General features: G+C 39.6%; 1 protein-coding gene across 2 annotated transcripts in view; it reads right to left on the minus strand.

Annotated features, from left to right (window-relative positions):
• The window catches only part of mapk15 (mitogen-activated protein kinase 15), an 83,847-nt gene that overhangs the window by 24,061 nt on the left and 35,835 nt on the right, over positions 1-23,951 (minus strand). For both annotated transcript variants that reach the window (XM_028818006.2, XM_028818004.2), the window contains exons 5-7: positions 11,890-12,020; positions 4,834-4,997; positions 653-792 (exon numbers count right to left, since the gene is read on the minus strand). In XM_028818006.2, coding sequence (XP_028673839.1) covers positions 653-792; positions 4,834-4,997; positions 11,890-12,020 — 435 coding nt within the window. The remainder of the gene's footprint in view (positions 1-652; positions 793-4,833; positions 4,998-11,889; positions 12,021-23,951) is intronic.

The raw sequence follows: 23,951 nt of genomic DNA on the forward strand, positions 1-23,951 counted from the left end.
GTGCAGAGAAACGTCTTCCGAGTTCCTGCAGGACCATCTAAGAAGACGTATATTTGTCGCGGATGCGAATTGGTATGGTGCACGCGGTCGTGCCTTGTAAACGAAAAGTCAACGTGGCTCAAAGGTGCATGTGTACTGTAGCCCTGCCGAACATAAATGATGTCGTTTTTTCAGACTTGTCGCGTCCGAGTTGGTGGGCGTGGCTCTGGGAGTTGTCGTCGTATCCAATGGTCTTGGGTGTCTTACTTGTCGGCGGCTTAGTGAATCCACGCCCCTTCCGGCGTGCTTTCCATGGGTGGCTACTTGTCTTCCGGCTTAGTGAATTATATATATAGAAGATGAGTGAGTGTGGGTGTGTAAATGGCTGGGCCCTTTTTCACGGCTTTGAATTCCTGCGTTGCTAAACTAGATAAAAAAAGAATAAGAAAAAATGCAGGCTGGACTATATACTTATTCCAGGAACATATGAAAAATGTTTTTAATCTTGCTTTTGCTGTCTAATTACTGTAAGGTAACTTTTTTATTTTGTTTCAAGGTTTCTCATGGGCTGTTAATTTTCTTATGTTATTTTTCTGACCAGTTAAAAAAATAACAATTATTATCTACAGGTACAATTCAGAATTTTCCTGTAAGTTTTCAGTAATCATTTCACCTTCATGTGATGGAGGAGGAATAACACTCATGATTTTTTCAATCTGGTTAATTGTGGATGTGCCAGGAAACAGTGGTTTTCCCAGCAACATTTCTCCTAGGATGCATCCAATGCTCCACATATCTACCCCCTTGGTATACCTGCACAGAAAAAGAATTAATTAATATCTCCAGTGAGGAGGAAAATGGCAAAAATGAAATTAAAAAAATTATAATACAGGAATTATAGTACAGTATAACTACTATGAAAACAACAAAAAGTGAAGAGTAGTGAAGATAATAAACACTAATGGGCAATTCAGTTTGCTATTTTATGCAGGTTACTCTTTGCTAATAAAATTTGTAAATAATTTAGAAATTCAATATTTGAGTGCATCTCACTGGTACATAGGTTTGCTTGCTTTATTTAGCTACTAAGGGAATAGACCAGAGTGCTTTCTGTGCAGTTTTATTTTTTTCTTATGTTCCATTAGAAAAATCTATTTTCAAAAGAAGACTTACCAAGTTCAGAATAGCTCCCTGGTAAAGAGCGGTGATGCAGCACAGCAGTTCGTGCTTCTGCTTCACACTTTCAGAGACCTAGATTCATCTCCTGGCCTGGTCACTCTTTTATTATAATACATTTTATTTATATAGTGCCTTTCCCATGCTCAAGGCACTTACAGAATATAAGAAAGAACGGCAGGGTATACAGTATACAGCATTGTACAAACCAGATAAATAAATAAAGAAGTTTACGACTGAATTCAGAGAAAAAAACAGACAACATAATTGCTGGTCTCGCACACACACACACACACACACACAGGTCACATGAGAATCTTGACATAGAGGTAAACTGAGAGAAGGGTAATAAAGTCAAGTAGAGCTAAAAGCCTTCCTGAACAGATGAGTTTTGAGTTGTTTTTTTAAAGAATTCATGGAGTCAGCTGACCTGATTAATTTCGGTAGGTCATTCCAGAGTCTGGGCGCTACACAGCTGAAGGCCCTGCTGTCACCCATGGAGTGTAGATTAGTGTGGGGCACAACAAGATTGCCAGAATCAGAGGACCCTCACTGTGCAAAAATGCACCCTGGGATTGCCTGACATTTTACCAAGGGTTATTCTTGTGGCTGGTGATTCTGTCAAAGTATCTGGCTCCTCCATAATACGTAAACAGAGAAAGCGGTTTTAAAAAAAAATGGAAGTTTTAATAAATAGATGATTGGATGGGCAGCTGCTTTTGTGAATCCTGCCATGGTCTGACAGCCTGTTGAGATAGTGTCTACTTTACACCCATAGCAGCCAGGATAGGGAAAGGAACTGACAAATAATTTTGGACTGAAAGATGCAGCATCTGCACAGTATATACTGTAACTGATTAGAATAATACTGCAACATACCATGTTTGAGTCTCTATTTCTGTATTATAATCTGTAGATTTTCTACTATTTACACAAAGGGCATGGTGTAATAAAAGGACTTTACAACCCATATATAATAACATTCAGTCAGCTGAACTAATTTAAAATACAAAGTACGTGAGAGGGGGAGAAAAATCATTTATGTGTAGCATTTATGTACAATAATGAACAGAAAAGAAAAACACAACAGCTGGAGGTACAATGTGAGAATGTAATGTTATTTCCATATGCAGAAAATGTGAAATGTTTTTTCTTATTTGACATATGTGGACATACCAAGATTTTATCTCAACTTAAACAATACGTTTAGATAAAGATGATATAATTGACTTTGCAATAATGTATTCAATGTAAAATTAACATATATGACATTCCCATCTATGGGAAAAGTAAGGACATCCTTGGCTGGCATTGTCACCTCACTTTGGCGTTTCCAATAACTGTCTAGCAATTTCAGACATCGACAGGTAGAAAGTTTTTCATATTCCTCCATGTAAAGTTCTGTATGATTTTTGAGGGGCGTGTGTACAACTTATTTCAAATCACCCCACAGCATTTTGATGGATTTAAGTGCTCGTTTTTATCAAGCATCTCAGATTAGGACAATTGGTCCTAACTGGCTCAAAATTCACTGAATGATGCAATGTTGGTCCTACTCTTAGGAGTAAAAGTATTTTAGTAATTTTCCTAATTTAGGAAGCCACTCCTAACTTCACTGGGATTTAGGAATTAGCGCTAGAATAGTTGTGGTTAGTAACAGTAAGTGTCACATTATGAGGTGTTTCCCGATGCCATAATAGTGGGAAGGCGATTCATCTGAAAGTACGGCTGTGGATCATCCATCCATCCATCTATTTTCTAAACCTGGATTACCTTGAGCAATGTTGAATGGAAGCTGGACCCTATCTTAGCAACCATAGGGCGCAAGGCAGGAACAATTCCTGGAGCATTCATCGTTAAATAGACAAGCCTGATGTTGGGCTTTGCTCTCATTCGGTATGTGTGCTTATTACAGTATTATTGTTTATGTTGTTGCAAATGGCAACACTTAGAGTAATATGCAACCTTCCTATGTTTTTCTTCTTCTTTACTACTACTTTAATATTGTTATTGTTACTATTATTATTATTATTATTATCTTTGTGGTGCAACCTTCATTTTCAACCATGCACTCTCACTCCTAACTAGGAGTAGGTGTAAGATGCTTATGTCTTACTCTGAGGTAGGACAAATTCTTAATCTAGTCAGACTTTGTAGTTTAATTCCTAGGAGTAATTCTAAGACACTTGATAAATATGGTCCCAGATCTGGACTTGGACTTTGACTTGACCCTCCATTTCTTTCTTTTCAGCCCATTCCTTGTTGGATTTACTGGTATGTTTAAGATCAATGTAATATGACAAGATCCATTTTCAGTTGATGTTAAATCTTAAGACAGATAGGTTTCACATTATTCTTGTACACTCTCTGGTACAATGAAGAATTCATAGTGGATTCTTTGATGGTGAGCTACCCAGGCCCTGATGCAGCAAAGCAACCCCAAACCAGAACATTTCCACCTTTGTGCTTTACTGTTAGTATCAGGTGCTTCTGGTTAAATGCTGTCTTTGGTTTTCGCCAAATATGTTTCTGGTACTGCAGCCATTAACTCTCCCTTTGTCTCATCTGTCCAGAGTACATTGTTCCAGAAGTCCTGGAATTTGCTTAGGTATTCATCGAAAAACCTTAGTCCTGTCCTGATGTTCTTTCTGGACAGGAAATGTTTCCTCCTGTCACACCTCCCATGTAGGTCTATTTTGTGCACACTCTTTCTAATGGTAGACTCATGAACTTCGACAGCAACAGCTACCTTGAGGTCCTGTGATGAAATTTTAGGGTTCTTAGAATTTTGTGTTAGGAGGGCCTAGCCTGGGCAAGGTGGCAGTTGTTTGGAAATTTCTCCACTTGTAGATGATCTTCTGGACAGAGTGGAAAGGTTTATTTCCAACTGTTTGGAGATCTTTTTAAATCCCTTCCCAAACTCATAGGCATCTATAACAAGTTTTCAATCTGTGCATGGTGATAACACACACTTCAAAAACAGCAACCAAACTAAATGTCTGAGGTTTCATCCTCTGTTCTAATCATTTGCGCTTTATCTGCTGCACTGGATTGCAGTTTTAGGTATTTAAGGTACTGATATATATGTGTGTGTACTGACTCCTTCCACATGCAAAATTTGCATTTATTTAAATTATACAATAGACTGCAAAATGTAAACATGGCATGATGTCTGTTATATCAACTTTATCTATAGAGGTTGGGAGCATGTGCTGATAGTACATTGTCGCACCCACTATATGATGAACTACCTGGATTGGGACCAGAGTGCAACGGGAGACACTTCAGCACCATACTGAAACAGTGTGAGTTTTTTTTTTTTTTTTAAACAGTGGCTGGAGTCCCCCCCCAAGGTTTCCCTGTAAGATGGAGGAACTGCTTGCAGGGCTGGATGCAGGTTAACGTCATACCCAGGATGGAGCAACTGCAGGTTAACGGCCTTGCTCAAGGGCTCAACAGAGTAAGTCACTACTGCCGTAAATGGTATTCAAATTGGCAACCTTCTGATTACAGGCGCAGATCCCTAGTCTAAGAGCCACGACTCCATCCTAAAGATACCGTTTAAACAAACATCTTGATATGTCCACATGTGTTAAAGAAGAAAAACCATTTCATGGGGTGTACTTACTTTTTCACATGTAAGTGTGTGATAAAATCTGAAATAATAAAAAAATGTACCTTGTGGAAGCGAGGAGAATTTCAGGAGCACGGTACCATCGGGTGGCTACATATTCTGTTAGCTCAGGGTTTCCTGCATCCTCTTGGATTTGGCAGAGTGAGCGAGCCAAACCAAAGTCACACAGTTTCACAAAACAGTCTGTGTCAAGCAAGATATTCGAAGGCTGCAGGAAAAGAACAAAGACAATCAATAAATAGCAGGAGACTAGGGAGCTAAAGCAGAACCAGGAATGAATATAGCAAAACTTTTGAAAAATACAAGTCATTGAGCTCAACATACTGTAGCTTGGCATTTCACACGTTTTTCAAAATACCATCAAATCAATATTTGAAAGTTTCTAACATACAAAATATCTGAATTAACCAAATACTTGGTAACTTATTCCTTGTTTCTGTGAGAGGGAACATATACTAACACTTGTGTAAAATTTACTGTTAATAAGCTTCTATCTGTGTCTCTGTATTTTATTGAATAACTATTTTTCAAATAACAGCTTGCTAACTTAATTGTGCTACATAATTTTAAATATTTCCATCATTTATTATTTTATACTTTCCTGTAGCTTAAAATGAAAAGATTCAACTCCTTCACTCAGTCTTAAAATCACTTAAATAGCTCTACTTAAGGGAGTAGTTTTAAGTTCTATAATTGTCTAATTACACCTATTACCTTTCCTATATGTAAACATTTACATTAATATTTATTTGCGACATGCCTACCCTAGGATGAATCCTGTCCAGAACCATCTATAATGATTTTGTGTAGTGAGACGTTAAGAAAAATGACACCTTTTATTAGAACACTAGAACACTCTGGACGAGAACAGGCCATTCAGCCCAACAAAGCTCGCCAGTCCTATCCATTTACTTCTTCAAAAAAAAACATCAAGTCAAGTTTTGAAAGTCCCTAATGTTTTACTATCTACCACACTACTTGATAGCTTATTCCAAGTGTCTTATCGTTCTTTGTGTGAAGAAAAACTTCCTAATGTTTGTGCAAAATTTACCCTTAACAAGTTTCCAACTGTGTCCATGTGTTCTTGATGAACTCATTTTAAAATCACAGTCTCGATCCACTGGACTAATTCCCTTCATAATTTTAAACACTTCAATCATGTCACCTCTTAATCTTCTTTTGCTTAAACTGTAAAGGCTCAGCTCTTTTAATCTTTCCTCATAATTCAACCCCTGTAGCCCTGGAATCAGCCTAGTCACTCTTCTCTAGACCTTTTCTAGTGCTGTTATGTCCTTTTTGTAGCCTGGAGACCAAAACTGCACACAGTACTCCAGATGAGGCCTCACCAGTATGTTATAAAGGCTGAGCAGAACCTCCTGTGACTTGTACTCCACATATCAAGGCGCTATATAACCTAACATTCTGTTTGCCTTCTTAATGGCTTCTGAACACTGTCTAGAAGTCGATAGTTTAGAGTCCACTGTGACTCCTAAATCCTTCTCATAAGGTGTGCTCTCGATTTTCCAACCACCCATTGTGTATTCAAACCTAACATTTTTACTTCCTACGTGTAATACTTTACATTTACTGACATTAAATTTTATCTGCCACAAATCTGCCCAAGCCTGTATGCTGTCCAAGTCCTTCTGTAATGATATAACGGATTCCAAATTATCTGCTAATCCACCTATCTTGGTATCATATTAGCTAACTAGAAAGATTACAATATGCAAGCTTTCAAGGCAACTCGGGCCCCTTCTTCGCATCCATAACACGGTACAACACCCTAGTACTAATGATTTTCTGAATATTGTTGTATATACTAAATTTTTCAGTCTGTTAGATCATTAATTAATCAGTAGAAGCAGCACCATAAAAATGTTCACTGAGAGACCCAATTGATAATTATGTTTTGTCATAACCTACTGTGTTCTGTGTTTAACCCAGTTTTGAACAAATCTTTCCACTGTGTCCTGAATCCCTAGAATTTGATTACAAGACTGTCATGGGATACCTTACCATATGCATTTTAACAACCAAGGGAATAGTCTATCCACCACAATGATCAAATGTTTTTGTTATATTTTCTTTATTAGGGTTGGGTAATTTTTTTATTAAATCGTTTGATTAATTTGAATTGATGTTCTGAAACAATATTGAAATGTGAACATTGTGATATACAGTATATAGTGTGAGGGACCAACAGGTGTTCCTGCCTAGATGGGTCCTGCTCCCTTACTAGAGCACAGCTGGGGAGCAGTGATATTCTCTTGCCGTGCTGCAGGAAGAGACTGCAGCAGTAGCTACTCTGGGGTTGGCATTCTAGCAACCACAGAGCAACACCTGGGGTGGAATGAGGAACAGGGAAGGACAGCACAGTGGGCAAGGGCCTACTATGGGCAGTATGTCCCCCTTTACATGGGGTGGCATTCTGCCTGGGGACCCCAGTATGGACATCCACAGGGCAGCATGAGAGTTTTCCCAGGGGTCTGTCCTGCCGGAGTCTGTGGGGGCTGCCAGGGAGAGCTGTGGAATACTGATGGCACAAGGACTGTTGGGATCCTGCCAGACCCAGAAGTGCTTCCTGGGGTAACAGATTGAGCACTAGAAGTACTCCAGGGTCTGGAGTTAAAATCAGGCCCTCCACTTGATGGGGTTAGAATCAGGAGGGAGCGGATGAAACTACATGGAAGATGAAGTAGGAGAAACTTAATGCCTATTGTATATATTGAAGTAAGGAAACTGGAAACCTCATGCAGGTGCTGTTGAATAAACACCTTTTGTTCAGCCCAGGACTGTGTCATGAAGTTGCGTCAGGGGGTTTAGGGAGATAAATATATTCATATATATATATATATATATATATATACACACACACACACACACACACATACTGTATATATTTTACCATATGGTAAAGTTAAACAGTTGAGCAAATATTATACTTTAATCAGCCGGTCACGTATGCACAGTCAAAACACATTGTAACATTCTGGCCAAACATCTCCATGAAGCAGGGTGCCTCAAGAGCTGACATCTGACAAGAGGCATGCAAACAAGGCTGCTTAAAGCACCATAAGGGGTGTGCCACAGTGGAACTACATCAGGATGAAAGAGAGGTGCCATGGGGGAAACTGGCACAATTTTCAGTTTGGATGGTGATGGTGCCACAAGCTAGGCTTTTTGTGGAACGCTGAATTTGTCTGCCATGCTGGAGCAGAATAGAGCCTGGTGGATAACCATTTTGGAACAGGAAGCTGAAAGTCCATCCATCCATCCATTATCCAACCCGCTATATCCTAACTACAGGGTCACAGGGGGTCTGCTGGAGCCAATCCCAGGCAACACAGGGCGCAAGGCAGGAAACAAACTCCGGGCAGGGCGCCAGCCCACCAGAAGCTGAAAGTGAAAAAGGAAAAAGAGTAGGAACCTAAGTGACAACGACTCCCACGGCTGCAACGAGATGGTTGTAAATACTTGTTGAGTTATTGTTTCTTTGAGTACTTCTGTTGGTAAAAATAAACTGGTTTGATTTCTGCATAGTGAACTATATATACATTTTATATATATATATATATATATATATATATATACATACATACATTTTATATACAGTAATCCCTCGCTACTTCGCGGTTCACTTTTCGCGGATTCACGACTTCGCGGGTTTTTAAATACAAGTGATTGCCCGCCTATCGCGGAAGTTATGTTCCAGACCATTCAGCAACAGGAGAAAATCCGCGATATAGAAAGACCATATAAATAAACATTTTTTTAGTTTAAGCCTTAAAATACCCATCCCACATGCTTTAAACACATGTAAACTTATAAAACACACTTTGTTAACACATATGATATGTGGATGTCGGGCTAAGGATATGAGTAACATCTCACTATTATAAAACATTTTAACTTCACGCAAGACAAGACAGTGAGACAGGAAAATTGGTGATGTACACCTAAAAGCCTGATTGTACAGGCTTTTAAATTATTGACACGCAGAGCGACAAGCAGCACAAAGCCAGCACAAAGTCCACTTCTCCTTAGCGTTCATTCAGCTCCCCACCCCCATGACAATGCGAAGTGGCAGGAGCCTACTGCGCTTCCGGGGAGGGGGGGTTTGAGCGAAGGTGCGTTCAGCTCTCACACACCCACACACACACTCCTCGAGCAGAGCGACAAGCAGGCATTTTGGCAGAAGCAGCACAAAGTCCATTTCTGCTCAGCGTGAGTTCAGCTGCCCCCCTTCACAAAGTGAGTGCAGACACATTGACGTCTGATCGCTGCGTGCAGGCAGTGTTGGTCTGAGGTGTTTAAGAATGTAGAAAGTGTTTAAGAGTATAGGAAGTGTTTATAAGAGCGTGGGAAAGGTTAACAAGAGAGTGAGAAAGGTTTATAAGAGTGTGGGAAGGGTTTATAAAGCCTTAAAATATGTATAAATAATAAAATAAATATAGGTCGCTATTTCGCGGATTTCACCTATCGCGGGGGGGGGGCTCTGGAACGTAACCCCCGCGATAGGTGAGGGATTACTGTATACTGTATATATAATGTATATATAACATTTAGTCGGTTGTGTGTATTTGGTTCACATATGAAATGCAAAGTTTACAAAATGATGACAGCAGTTAAAAATGGCAGCACATTAAGTTTATTTCAGCACTTAAAACAAAACCTGCAGAATGGAACCAGTGCAAGAAAGCAAAGGATGAAGTTAAAGCCTGTCCTCCACCAACAGCTCCCTAGTATTCTTCACCTTGTTTCAGCATGGACTGCACAAGACATTCTCCCTGTTATCTATCCAGTTAAGACAGTGTGATTATATTAGGAGCAGAGCATGCCTTGTCCAGGGCCAGGGGAAGAAAACGCTGGAGCTGTCCATTACAGCTTCTTACTCTGCATAGGTGGCTAGGCTATTATGGGGAGAAGATTGAGCAGGCTGCCTATAAAAGGTGGCTGGAGGGCTATCAGAGTGCACTTGGAAGAAGGGACTCCTCTATAGGCGAAAACATTAGCAGAAGGTGTGTCTTAGGTATAGGGAAGAACAGTGAGGGCTATTAAAAAAGAATAAGTTATGAAGAAAATTTAAGGAAAGGTCTCTGTAAGTGATGTGAAAGGAATGTGAGGCTACAGGGAAGAAGAACGAGGGCTACAAATGTAGAAATAGATAAAAAAAACAAAGGAAAGAGTTTTCTTATTTTGCACCTATTCCCAATGACATTAAAAATACGTTTTTGTATTTCTAGGAAGGATATAATGTTCTCAGTGTGTAAAATGAAGACACATTGTGTGTTTTTGTTAGTTGAAAGTGATTCAAATACAGTGTATTTAAATAAATTGTAAATCCATAGATAAAAAAAATGTTTTAATTTTTAACATATCTCCCAGTCCTTTACTGTATTAGTCAAATATTAATCATCTCCATCCAGCCTTTTAACTAATACACCCATACTTGATATCGTATGTGTAGCCCAAACATGTCTTTATTGGCTCACAGTGACTAAAGTTGGACCGTTGGTCTTTTTTATACAGTGGGATACCATTTGCTAACTTTCAGGAAGCAATAATTTCCAGGTTAAAAATACAGTTAGGGTGTATACATAGAGTTTCCTTTGATTAAAAGTTATACAGTATCCATTATTCATTTGATAGCCCTTATCATTCTTTCAGCTACAAATGGAGAGCAAAACAGTGTGTGTGTGTGTGTGTGCGTGTGTTTGTGTGTGTGTGTGTGTGTATTTTTAGAGTACTGGTCTGATTATACAGCATGATATCACAGTTAAAAATTCAAATCAGGGTAATAATTCAGATTCTCAGTATCTGTGAACCAAAACCAAAAGAGATGAAGGGGCTCCATAAGCAGAACTTAGGAGTATATCAATCATATCACAATTTAAATTCTGCAGTTTCCTAAATAAGACAGAGAAAACAATAATGAGCACTACAAATGGGGTGGTCAAAAAAAAAACAGTCATACCTTAACTTAGTAAGAATGCTGCTAGTCTAAGGCTCAAGCTATTACAATGCAATAAATATACACAAGTCATCTCCTGTTCTGTTATTTTTAAAGCAAAAGCTTTTGGTTTTCAAATAAATGTGCATGCACAAAGAAGGAAATTCCTCAGTTACTTTTTGTTGTAATAAATAAGTTTCTGTTCATTGGAAAGTAAATTTACAGATCAGGCTAATAGAAAAGCAATGTTTTTGTGTGTCTCAATTTGGGCTTGCGTAATTTGATTTTTTTTTCCCTTGAAATCAAATAATAGAAAAAATCAGGTCATGAGAAAACTAAAGCTTCTACAAGTAAAGATTTCGTTTACAAAATGAAACTTGCTGAAGAAGTAATCTCCCAAGACACACACATACAGATTTACTGTAAATATATCAGTGTCCAAAGTTCTGCACATGGTGAGTGCCTTACAGAGACTGGTTTGAGAGGGTACAGTGTAGAGCGGGACAGGGTGGCAGGGTTGCACCAATCATACGCTAACATTTCCGCTCCTGTTCTAGGGAACAAGGAAGTCTGGCCTATTGAGCAGTAACAACACACCCATTACTGCAATACTTCTAATCCTGAGACTATAAAGATGCCCCAAATATGAAGTCGGATGTCAGTTGAACATTTGATGCCAAAGGAAACATAGCTGTGTTGTCCTCAATTTTGAAAGGCCCTTCCTTTTTTCTTAGTTTTTTTCTCTTCATCAAATGTTACCAACATCTGCTGGAGAATGTGAATTTCCCCTTGGGATTAATAAAGTATCTATCTATCTATCTATCTATCTATCTATCTATCTATCTATCTATCTATCTATCTATCTATCTATCTATTAAATTAGAATTCCCAGGCTAGGAAACTAAATCTTCTCACATTTCTGTTTGCTTTTGTTCCAAAATAAAGTACATTAAATTCTAATATGTCTTTCAATAGAGTTATTGCAACATTGATGACAATTTCAAAAGTAAAATGAATGTAAAGTCTTTTTTCTAAGCCTTAATGTTCATATTACACACTGTACTCAATCTATTAATACCAGCTTCACAATAATTAATTGAGCTGGATAAAATGTTAAATTAACTTTGAGAAACTTGCCCTATCTTACCTTTTGATCTCTGTGAATGACATTTCCTGAGTGTAGATATTTTGTGGCCTTCAGCAGCTGATACATGATATAGCGTTTATGAATATCTTTCAGCAAATTCCCCTTCTTTATCACTGCATGTAAATCAGTTTCTGGAATTCAAAAGATAGACATTTATGAAAAATTCTTAATGTCAGAAAACATTTCCATTTACTAAGAGGAATAGACATTCTAAGGCAGTCCTTAATTAAGTGCATATGTACAGTAGAATAGAATAGAAATACTGAAAATTCTCCAGGCATTTGTCCCAAGTATTTTATAATTAAATAAAAACATTTTGGACATTAAAAAACTATACTACATAATTAAATGTTTTGCTGGGCACAAATACTGTGTTTGCAGTGATGCTTAGTGTCTAAAACACAGCTTTGATCTCCACCATAAGCTCACTGTGACCCTGAATAAGCCTATTCTCATATAATAGCACTCTGGAAAAATGTACTTTGCACTTGTTATTTGTAAGTTATACTGAATAAAAGAAGAGTCTAAATTGTAAATACAATGAAGATAACATAAATTAAGTCAAAATCTTTCTGTTGACAAGTGACTTTGAATTAAATAAGAAGGACCTTGGAGTATGAAAAGCATCTAGGAATCATAGTGGACTTGTCACTGTGTACATTCAGTCAGTTTACAGAAGCAATGAAGAAAACTAATAAGATGTGAGGTCATGTATAACAATGTGTAGGGTGCAAGTCAAAAAAGGTAATGCTTAAGTGATATAATGCACTAGTCAGACCTCACCTGGAGCACTGTGTGCAGTTTTGGCCTCCAAATTACAAGAAACACATAGCAGTGCCAGAAAAAGTCCATGGAGTAACTAGGTTGATTCTGAGACTAAGGTGTATGAGATATGAGGAGAGATTAATGGAGCTGAATATTTGTATAAGACAACAGAAATTAAGAGGTGACACGATAGATGTTTTTAAAATTATGAACAAATTTAGTACAATGGATCCAGGTTGTTACTTTATAATGAGTTCAATAAGAACAAGGGAATACAGTTAGAAACTTGTTAAGGGTAAGTTTACTAATACACATTTGTATGTTTTTCTTCACATAGAGAACCATAGACACATCGAATAGATTACCAGATAGTATGGTAGAGAGGAGGACTTTAGGGATATTCAACACTCAACTTGATGTTATTTTGGAAAAATAAGGTGAGCAGAATTTTGACTGTGTTGGGTTAAATGGCCTGCTCTTAAGACACTATAAGACACTATATATATCGCCACCCAGCATTTAAACTGTTTAGTCAACAGAAAAGTCTAAGTATTTAGCATTCTTAAAATATCAACCCACATTCGAGATAAGAAATAAGATCAAGACAACAAAATGAAATGAAAGATTTTCTGAAAAACTTTAAAAAACAGGCAAGTGGAAGTTGGTGGCAAACATTTTCTCCGATTTCTTTCCCTCTGTCATTGGGCACAATCACAATATTGTAGAAGCCATAACAAATGCTACTGAATTAGAAGTTGTATTTACACTCTCAAGGTTCAGGATTTTTATTTAGTCATGTTTACACAAACAGACATGACATTTGTCGTCTTAGCTATATCCAAAAACAGACACAATAAAATAAAACAGACAGAGACAAGAATGGTTAAAACCTACACAGAAAGTCTAAAATTTTTACATTACTTGAAAAACAGATTATCTGTTAACCACTTCACCTAAAAATGGTTACATATGATACCTCTACACTTCTAGAATTGTTTTATTATCTCTGATATTCCTTATTAAAATGGCACTGGGAAGAAAGGAATTTCTGGAACGATTTGTGCAGTTTTCAAAGTGACTAACATCTCCGATTTACTGATGTTAAGTTCTGTGTGTAATGAGCGTCTGTCATCGGTTGAGATGATTTCCGTTTTTTTTTTTTTTTTTTTTACATTTCCCTCTGACACACATTTCATCTATCTATCCATCCATCCATCCATTTTCCAACCCGCTGAATCTGAACACAGGGTCACGGGGGTCTGCTGGAGCCAATCCCAGCCAACACAGGGCACAAGGCAGGAACCAATCCTGGGTAGGGTGCCAACCCACCGCAGCATTTCATCTACATTCTATTAACTTTAGTTGCATGTTTGGTAACCAGATCTGTAGTCACCCTGACCAAGCTCAATGACTTTCATGCACCATGTTGTCCCTGCACAGTGAAGTACTCAGCTTGGGTTTAGAAAATGGTGTGTTGTGTGCTATGACATATTTGCAGGGATGAAAATATTCTCATCTTTAAATGCTGGATTGCCTAACACTTAGTAGAACCATGATCCCTGTTTTTTAAATTCTTAACTGCTTTGATCCATAACTGCAACAAATCTCCCAATTGAAATGCCTGCACACAGAAGGTTAATTCATGGCATGTCTGATCTGTAACTTTGGTAGGGGCATTGGTTATGAAGTGAAGTTGGACGAGATGACATTGGAAATGAGTGGATGTTGTACTGACAGACCAGGGATCATGCAGCTCATTGATGTTACTATTTGACCTTAAATAAACAGTTTAGCCATGCAGTGGGCTGGCGCCCTGCCCAGGGTTTGTTTCCTGCCTTGTGCCCTGTGTTGGCTGGGATTGGCTCCAGCAGACCCCCGTGACCCTGTAGTTAGGATTTAGCGGGTTGGATAATGGATGGATAAACAGTTTACACATAAGGCACATCTTAGGTTCTGTACAAAGGGGCTTCGCTCGCCTACCCCCGGCGTTGGGTATCCTGAAATACATTAGTCGACCCAAGCAGCACATTATTCCTAACTTCACTCCGCAGTAGTGCCACTCACAATATGGCAGTGACGCCTGTGCCTTCACTCCGCAGTAGTGCCACTCACAATATGGCGGTGACGCCTGCGCCTTCCGTACTTTATGGACCTGTGGGGCCTCCGTAGCCTCTTCCGTTTGAATCTGGGCTGCAGCGCAGAGTCCTCTTTTTTGTGTGGCCGTGTCGGTAGTCGTTAGCCATGGGCGCGTTGTTGCTTCATTTCTCATTCACGTCAGTTGAGCTCTTTCGTTTTTGGGCTGTGACTCTTTCGTGTGCGGTGGATACGACTTCGCGTGCGGTTTATGAGACGCGTGCTGTACACGCCTGCGCAGTACGTCTCATGGTCCCATCACCGTGTACCTGCGTCCATGCCATTCGGTTTACCATTCTTGGTTAGTAATATGGATAGTGAAAACAAAGGAGTACTGTGAGTTTGTAAGGCATGCTGTAGTATGTTTTAATACAAAAGTTATTTACAGATTTAAAAATAATTGCCATAGTCTAAGCACGGAATACATTGGCCTCCATAAATAGTCATCGCTTATCTATATGAGAGACATTGGAGAACAAAGTAGAAAGAGAATTCTGAAGAGTGAAATCTGAACACAGGTATTTTGTTGGCATGGCATTAGCAGGAAAACAAAAAGACACTACAGTATTTCAAATCAAGAAGCCCAGAAAAAAGAAAAGGCTTGTGTTTAGTATCCAACACTGGGAGACAATGATTTCTTTTTTTAGACAAATGTTCTGTAACAAGTGAGAACAGACACCAAGTAGGAGAGGAAAAAAAAAGTCTCATTTGTGTTAAGATTTTATTACCAGCCACTTATTATGCTTTGTGGATTTTACATGTTCTTTCTAATATGGGTTACTCATTTGAATCCGTAGGGGAAGGCCGATTGAGGGCTCTAAATTGTGTGACAGTGTGCCTTGCAGAGTTTATTCCTGCTGAATGGCAATTGCTGCTATTAAACTTCAATCCCTTTGTAACACAGTAGGTTTAGAAAATGGATGGTTTACATTTTTATGTAAAACAAACACACATGCACAAAAAGATAAATAAATTGGCTAATAATGGAAGTTAAAAAAGTATATCAGTTTGATATAACAATGATTTCCAAAATGCAATTGCAGTGTGACAACATATTAAGTGCAGTACACACCAAAGGATGACTGGCCACTGTTCACTGAACAGTTTGCAATGCTGGCTGTAATGTCATCATGAATGTTAGTCAAACCAAAATAGCAGTATGCTCAGCTTGGATGCATAAAGGTTAGTATGAGTTAGTCATCTGAAGAGGCACTGTCTGTGTACGTAGTATGCTGTATACCTCAAAGCGAAGAGGAAGACCTCCACACTTTCAGTACCTTGGTCTGCTGTGGCCTTGTCATTTCAACTGTTATTTGAGAAGGTTAATATGAGCTATGAAGACAAGACTAAAAGCATAGTTGATTGTGATACTGTGATATGCATCACTGCACTACTCCACATTGTTATTTTAAGCACTTAAGAAATAACATAAAAACATATGTTGATTTTAATTGATTGTTATTTTATACACATAAGAAAATAAAACATGCATTGATTTTTTTCGCTACAACTAAGTTATTTATCAAAAGTTAAAAATGGTTATTGAGAAAAAGGTAATGTAGATAGATAGATAGATAGATAGATAGATAGATAGATAGATAGATAGATAGATAGATAGATAGATAGATAGGACATTATATAATAGATAGATAGATAGATAGATAGATAGATAGATAGATAGATAGATAGATAGATAGATAGATAGATAGATAGATAGATAGATAGATAGATAGATAGATAGATAGATACTTTATTAATCCCAAGGGGAAATTCACTATGTAAGTAGTATCTGCTCATTTAAATCATCAGAATATAGAGAAACTTGATTGCAATTTACATATAAACAAAATACAGGGAGAAAACAGTAAAGCATAATTGGCAAGTGTGATTCAGGAAGGATGGATTATTGGTATTGTCCCAGAATTTGGGTGTAGGTGCATCCCTAATCCAAAAATAAACTGTGACGGATGGCTGGGGCCCATGTCTGGCCGGGACACCCCTTCACCACATCTGCCAGGGGGACGAGGGTGGGAAGCCCATTATCTCCCCCTGGATGCTAGATGGCAGCCTCCCTGGGTCGCAGCGGTGCCTCGGACTACCCCAGGGCTTCATGGGGGTTGGAATTCTGTGCAGCTCTGTGGGGTTCTGCAGGTGCCACCAGGGGGAGCTGCTGGCCCCTTTTGGGCACTGGTTTCGCCTTACCCAGAAGTGCAGCCGGAAGTTGGCAATCAACCACCTGGAGCACTTCCGGGTACCCAATAAAAGGGAGCCAGCAACCACCACTCAGCGGCCAGAGTCGGGTGGAAGGAGGACAAAGCTTGCTGAGGAGGAGTGGTGGTGGAAGAGAAGAGGATACGTGCTTGTTGTTACTTGTGTACTTAAGTGCTTGGGACTGTGTTGTGTCTGTGGGTACGGGGAAGGCGTAGCCCACAGACGAAGAAAAATAAAAGTTTGTTTATTTTACACGTGCTTCCCGTGTCCAATCTGTGTCGGGTCGGGCGCTATACAGCGTCCATTCTTACAAAACATATAGATTTCTTTGCTGAAGTGGAGGTATTGCACATACTAATACAAAATACAGAACAGCACCTTTTAAATTCTGGTATTTCTACATAAACTTAGTGGTCATTTTATCTGGCATATCTCCCTAGTACTGGCCACAACTCCGTTTTGTCTCCAGAACAGCCTGAATTTCCCCAGCCATGGTTTCAATAAAGCGCTGGTCACTTTTTTTTTGTTTTTTCTGATCTTGCCAAGTCAGTAACACCCCACCGTTTTTATGGGTTTTTCTGCTACAAATTCATGCTACAAACCTCAGATTCCTCCTCATTCCCATTGTGCTCTCTTAGGTTAAAATGTGGGGACTGTGCAGGTCGCTTGAGTAAACTTAAGTCACAGTCATGTTCATGAAACAAGCTTGAAGTGAGGTGTGCTTTGTCACGTGGTGCATTTGTCAAAATGAAAAAGGGCAGACTGTGGTTATAAAGGGGATGCACAAGGTCACACACAATGCCTAGATATGCTGTGGCATTCAAATGACTCCCAACTGGTATAAAAGATAAAGGTTATGATGTGTGCCCCACCATTAAAGTACCACTGCCAGCTTGTACTGTTTAACCAAGGCAGTACAGATACATGGAGTTATGTTATTTACATATATACTCTAATCTGCATGTCACAACAAAAATCAAGATTCATCAGATCAGGTGACGACTTTTCAATCTTCAGTCACCCATACTCAGTGATCATGTGCCTACTTTAGCCTTATCTTCCTGTTCTCGTTTGGCACGCATTGACCCTGATGTAGTCTTCTGCTGCATTACCTCATCCACTTCAGGCTCTAATGCTTTGTGCCTACAAAGATGCCATTCTGCACACCACTGTTGTAAAGAGCTTTTAGTTAACCATTTCAGGCCTTAATTTTGGCTTGAAAGAGTCTGACCTCACATTTTTCCTCTCACAGAGTGACCACTCGCTGGTTTTTTGTTTATTTCACCATTCTCTATAAATGAATGCGTAAAAATTCACAATCACACCATATTCAATATACTGAATGTCTGCCGCACAACTAGAAGAGCAGGCTATTTATATTAACAATGAGTGTACCTAGTAAATCACTGAGTGCAGAAATGTTTAAATGTATTATGACAATTGAACTTTTTGTTTTCTATCCACACCAGCAAGCCCGCGATTCTCGAAAGAATCGCAAATCCAAGAATGGCAATCACTTTCTGTTCCCTCCGATACTTGGAGGGATGAAATATCATGGAGGGTGGGTGCGTCCTGGGAAAGTTCATTTAATTAAATAAACATATTTGTACTAAAGCGGTTTCTTTTTGGAGCTGTGACTCGGTTGTAGGCGCCTTCGTTTATTGTTTTTAGCCATGCAGTCTCGTTTTTGTTTTTCTATGGCTGTGTCGTCAGCGAGAAGTCGTTTGCCGACGGCGTCGGATTCGCGTGCTGAAGTGGCCATGGCGGCGGATCCGGGCATGGAGGACTACATTAGTAAACGAACGTGGTATATGCGGTGGTGTGGGCGGTCGCGTTCGAGCGGCTGTACATCCTGGCGTGCACGCTTTACCTCAGGTGTAGTTTACAGTTTGTGGCTGGACTGTTAATAATGTATTACTGTAATACTGTAATGTGATTCAAATATGCTGTGTAGTCTGGACGTCTGGGGATTCTGTACTGTAATACTGTAATGTGATTCAAATATGCGCTGAATCGTTTCGTTTTTGTTTTCTCCGTGGCTGTGTCGTTAGCTATGGACTCGGATTTGTATTTCCGTTAGTTGAGCTGTTTCATTTTTGAGCCGTGACTCCTCTGCCTGTGTTGTTTCAGAAGCGCGTTGTACGCGGCAGTGCGTGTGCGCTTCGAAGTCTGGACGTCTGGGTGCGTGCCAATTAACCGTTACTTAATATCTATATGGGTCTTCAAAGCGATCACACTGGTAGGCGATTCGTGACATCCGGTTTACAACGTTCTCGTTTCTGTGTTTTCTGTGGCTGTGTCGTTAGCTATGGGCAGGCTCGTTGCAGTGTGGCAGTGCCGCGTGCGCTTCGATGCGCCCTGCGTCCATCTGGTTTACAACCTTCGGTTAGTAATATGGATACTGTATCTACCCACTGTAAATATTAGAAAACTTGTGTTGGATATTGCTTATTAGTCAGGTCTTTCCTGTTGGAATGATTGTTCATATGCAAAGGAGCTGTGAATGATTAGATAGATAGATAGATAGATAGGGATTAGTGTTGGATTTAGCCTTTGCTCTTTCCTTTAGTACCAGCAAACCCGCGATTCTCGAAAGAATCGCAAATCCAAGAATGGCAATCACTTTCTGTTCCCTCCGATATTTGTAGGGAAGAAAAATCATGGAGGGTGGGTGCATCCTGGGAAAGTTTTCATTTAATTAAATAAACATATTTGTACTAAAGCGGTTTCTTTTTGGAGTCGTGACTCATCTGGTTCTGGTGTTTCAGAAGTGCGTTGTAGGCGCCTTCGTTTATCGTTTTTATCCATGTGGTCTCGTTTTTGTTTTTCTATGGCTGTGTCGTTAGCTAGAAGTCATTTGCTGACGGCGGCAGATTCGCGTGCTGAAGTGACGATGGCGGTGGACCCGGGCTTGGAGGGGTACATTACTAAGCGAAGGTGGTATATGCGGTGGTGTGGGCGGTCGCGTTCGGGCGCCGGTGGTAGTGTGTACGGCTTGCTTGTGGCTTCTGGCATCTGTGCATATATACAACCTGGTGTGCACGCTTTACCTCAAGTTTAGTTTACAGGTCATGTTGTGTTGTTTGGGCAACACCTACTGACTCTGGGAAGTTGCTGGGTTTGACTCGGGGACGCTTTCAGTGCTTCTTCATTGCATATATACAAAAATCACTAAACGAAGGTTGTATATACCGTAATGTTCGCGTTCGGCCTGCAGTTGTATTGTGATGTGAAGTTTAGTTTACAGGTTGTGTTGTGTTGTTTGGGCGCCACCTACTGACTCTGGGAAGCCACTGGGTTTGACTCTGGGGCGCAATGTCCATGCGCTTCGGTGCGTCTGGCATCCGTGCATATATACAACCTTCGTTTAGTAATATAGATCTGTAATTTGAGACAATAGAACTAATAAAACACCAAAAGAAAAGTCTATGGGAGAAAAGCAAGAAATTTGGAATTATGATGAAGTAAAAATTCAGGCTGAGCCACACCATAATACTATTACTTGGAAACTGGGCATAGAATATCCAGAGAAAGAAACTAATCATTTAAGCAAGTCAAAAAGTCAATAATGCTTTGTAAGGAAGAGAAAAACTCTTCAACTACCACTGAAATACCCATTTATTGCAAATGGGGCAAGAGTAGAGGTCATGTCATTTTATTTTCTAACCCACTTGATCCAGATCAGGGTTGTGTTGGGAGTTTGAAGGCCTGGAGTCTGTCCAGCTAGCACAGAGTGCAAAGGAAGAACAAACCCGGGACAGGACAGTGGGAGGAAACTGGAGCACCTGGAGAAGGCCACACAGATATGGGGAGAACACGGAAACTCCACATAGGGAGGATCCAGGACTGACCCTGATCTTCTTACTGCAAGGTGGCAGTGCTATCACTGCGCCTCCATGACGACCCTTGAGTAAAGGTATTGAATGGAAATAATTATAAATGCTACTTTGAAAGATGCAAACCTTTTATCAGCATCAAAATCAGATAAGCCAGTAGACCTGTGAAACAAGTCTCACAGACACATGAGATGAAGGTAAACTGACCAAAGAGTTAGCAAGATGAAAGTGTGGAGAAGAGACCAGTCTACAGATCTGTCTGTGCACTACCACTGGGTGAAATCTGGGCACTGTGGACCAGGAGATGAAAAACAATGTCAAATCCAGAGCTCACATGCTATCAGACACACAGAAAATTTGAGTTTATAATTTGGAAATTTTACATGAATGTCCTATGAAGTTAAAGCACTGAATCCAGACAGTTTGGAGAACAGCTACCAGAATTCTCCGAACTACAACGTAACACTGACCTTTTACCTCAGTCAATTGAAAAAAAAAAATTCTATATACAGTGGAACCTCAGTTTGCGAGCATAATTCGTTCCGGAAACGTGCTTGTAATCCAAAGCACACATATATCAAAGCGAATTTCCCCATAAGAAATAATTTGTTTCACAACCCACAAATATTTATATAAAAATGATTAAAACAAAATATAAAGTAAAATATGTAAAACAAATTAACCTGCACTTTACCTTTGAAAAGAATCATGGCTGGTGTGAGGGAGACAAGAGAGAGGAGAGGAGTGGAGGAGGAGGAGGAGAGTTGTTGTGTAGGACGGCTTTCACTCTAACTAACGGAATCCCTGCTATCTGTTGGCTCACTGGAATCTTCTTCTTTTTTTGCGAGTTTAAAAAGGAAACCTATCAAGTGACAGTTGCTTTTGCCTGAAGAATCACTACACTTGGACACAAAATTAAAAAAATGCTTTACGCACTGAAGTTTTCTAAACTCTTTTAGGATTACACCCCTCTATAACCCCCCCCCCCCCAACCCCAAGGGGACAACATGCGGACGAGCGTCCCAAAGCAACCGCAGGCTTCCAGCGCTGTAGCAGTTCGCCATAAAAGTAAATCAGAACAGATCGCGGCCAAGCTATAAGCGCCTGCCGTCGATGGGTGATGTAAGGAACATTATAAATACAAAAGCACAGTATTACTTAGCCACTAACCTGGTCATGACCCTGCCTGACTGCTATGTCTCTGTATTGGAGAGCAGTAGATCCCACTAAAATAAATAACCGTGCTGTTCCTATTTCACGCTGAATAAAGCTGGTTTTCCTAAAGTACTGAGACTCAGCCTCATGTTTTGGGGTGCATGACTGGGACTCGCATGTTACAATACAGACACTTTGGTCATCATGCTATAGTAAACAGTATACGCTCGTACGGATGTTGACTATATGAGTGAGGCATGCTGACTAAGAACGAGCATGGGAGACGATCACCCACAATCCCCATGTGACGCTCGGCGGACAAAGAGTATACGTACTACTCGTACTGCAAGACCTCACTCATTTATCAAGTTAAAATTTATAAAAAATTTTAGCTCGTCTTGCAAAACACTTGCAGACCAAGTTACTTGCAATCCAAGGTTTTACTGTATATATATATATATATATACACACATACATACACACATATACTAGATGGTTCCCCCCTGCTCGCTTCGCTCGCCAACCACTTTGTGTCTCTGCCACTCGCATTGTGAAGAGGGGGGCTGAACGCACCCCAAGGAGACGTGGTCGCTCCTCCAAAACCCCCTCTTAAACAGTGATACATTGGGAAACAAATACAGTTTTTTTTACCTCCTCTTTGCTCGATCAACTGCTGGCTTGCTGTTGTTGCCATGCCATGTGATCTGCAACTCGCATGGCGCTTCGAACATTTAAAAGCCTGTACAGCAGCTGACTCTTTGTCTTTTATTTCCAACCCGGGAGTGATTAAATCTTTTGGCACAAAGTCTCATCTCATGGGATGCAAGTACTTGATTTTTTTAGTTTAGAATTTAAAAATGGAATAAGAATCTGAAAATCTAACAACATCACCTTAAATGTTGATAAATTCTGAAAAGAATGATACCAAATATATATATGTAGGTTTTAAAATAAGCCAGATTTAAAGCGTTACAAAAAACGCGACATAAAAAATTTGACATAAAATCGTTGCACTTTTAGGCTTAGGATTTATATATATATATATATATATATATATACTAGGGGGCTCCGCCCCCTGCTCGCTTCGCTCGCCAACCCCCTGCGTTGGGGCATGATAAAGAGTGAGATGTATGAATTAGATATAGAATAGTGTGCAGGTTTGGATGATGCCTATATAAATACAAAATAGAGTGTTTGGCATAGAGTAATGTTTTATTGGAATATTTCTCTGTATACAACATTAGTAGTAAAGATGGTGTCTTGTCTTTGAATGAGTCTTCCTTGGCATGGATCATTTTTAACTTTAAGTTTAATGTGAGATGAACGTCGAACACATGAGAAGGCAACATAAAGATGTCCATGTCCAAAAACGGGTTCAGAGAGGCAGATCCCAACTTTGTCCATGGTTTGTCCTTGTGATTTGTTGATGGTCATGGCAAATGCAGGTTTAATGGGGAACTGTCGGTGTTTCAATGTAAAAGGTAATTCCAGGTCAGAACTCATAAGGTCAATTCCAAGAATGAGAACAGTATTGTTAGCATGTGAATCTGAAAGAACTGTTGCTTGAATAACATCGTGTGTTACGGTGTTGACGACTAACCGTGTGCCATTGCATAAACCCTGTTTAGTGTTAAGGTTTCCTAATAGCATGATTATTGTTCCGTTTTTAAGGGTAAGGTTGTGTTGTGGTCATCCGTCCGGGTTAATAGTGTTCAAATATTCTAAGGGGAAATTCAGATGTTCATTGTCGTCATCAGAGTCAACTTTGTCAGAGCTTAGAAAGAGCCGTGTCTCTCCAGGAAGTAATGAAATGACCTGTTTAATAATGTGATTAACATTAATATTTTTTGGACATAATATAGTGCGTTGTGTTAGCCACATATGCGAAAGCAGTAAGGGCCATTGCCTTTTGGTGTCCTGTTATGTTCTCCGGTAGATGGAAAAGCAAATGAACTATTGTAG

Source organism: Erpetoichthys calabaricus, chromosome 13, assembly GCF_900747795.2.
Source record: "Erpetoichthys calabaricus chromosome 13, fErpCal1.3, whole genome shotgun sequence".
Taxonomy (NCBI): Eukaryota; Metazoa; Chordata; class Cladistia; order Polypteriformes; family Polypteridae; genus Erpetoichthys; species Erpetoichthys calabaricus.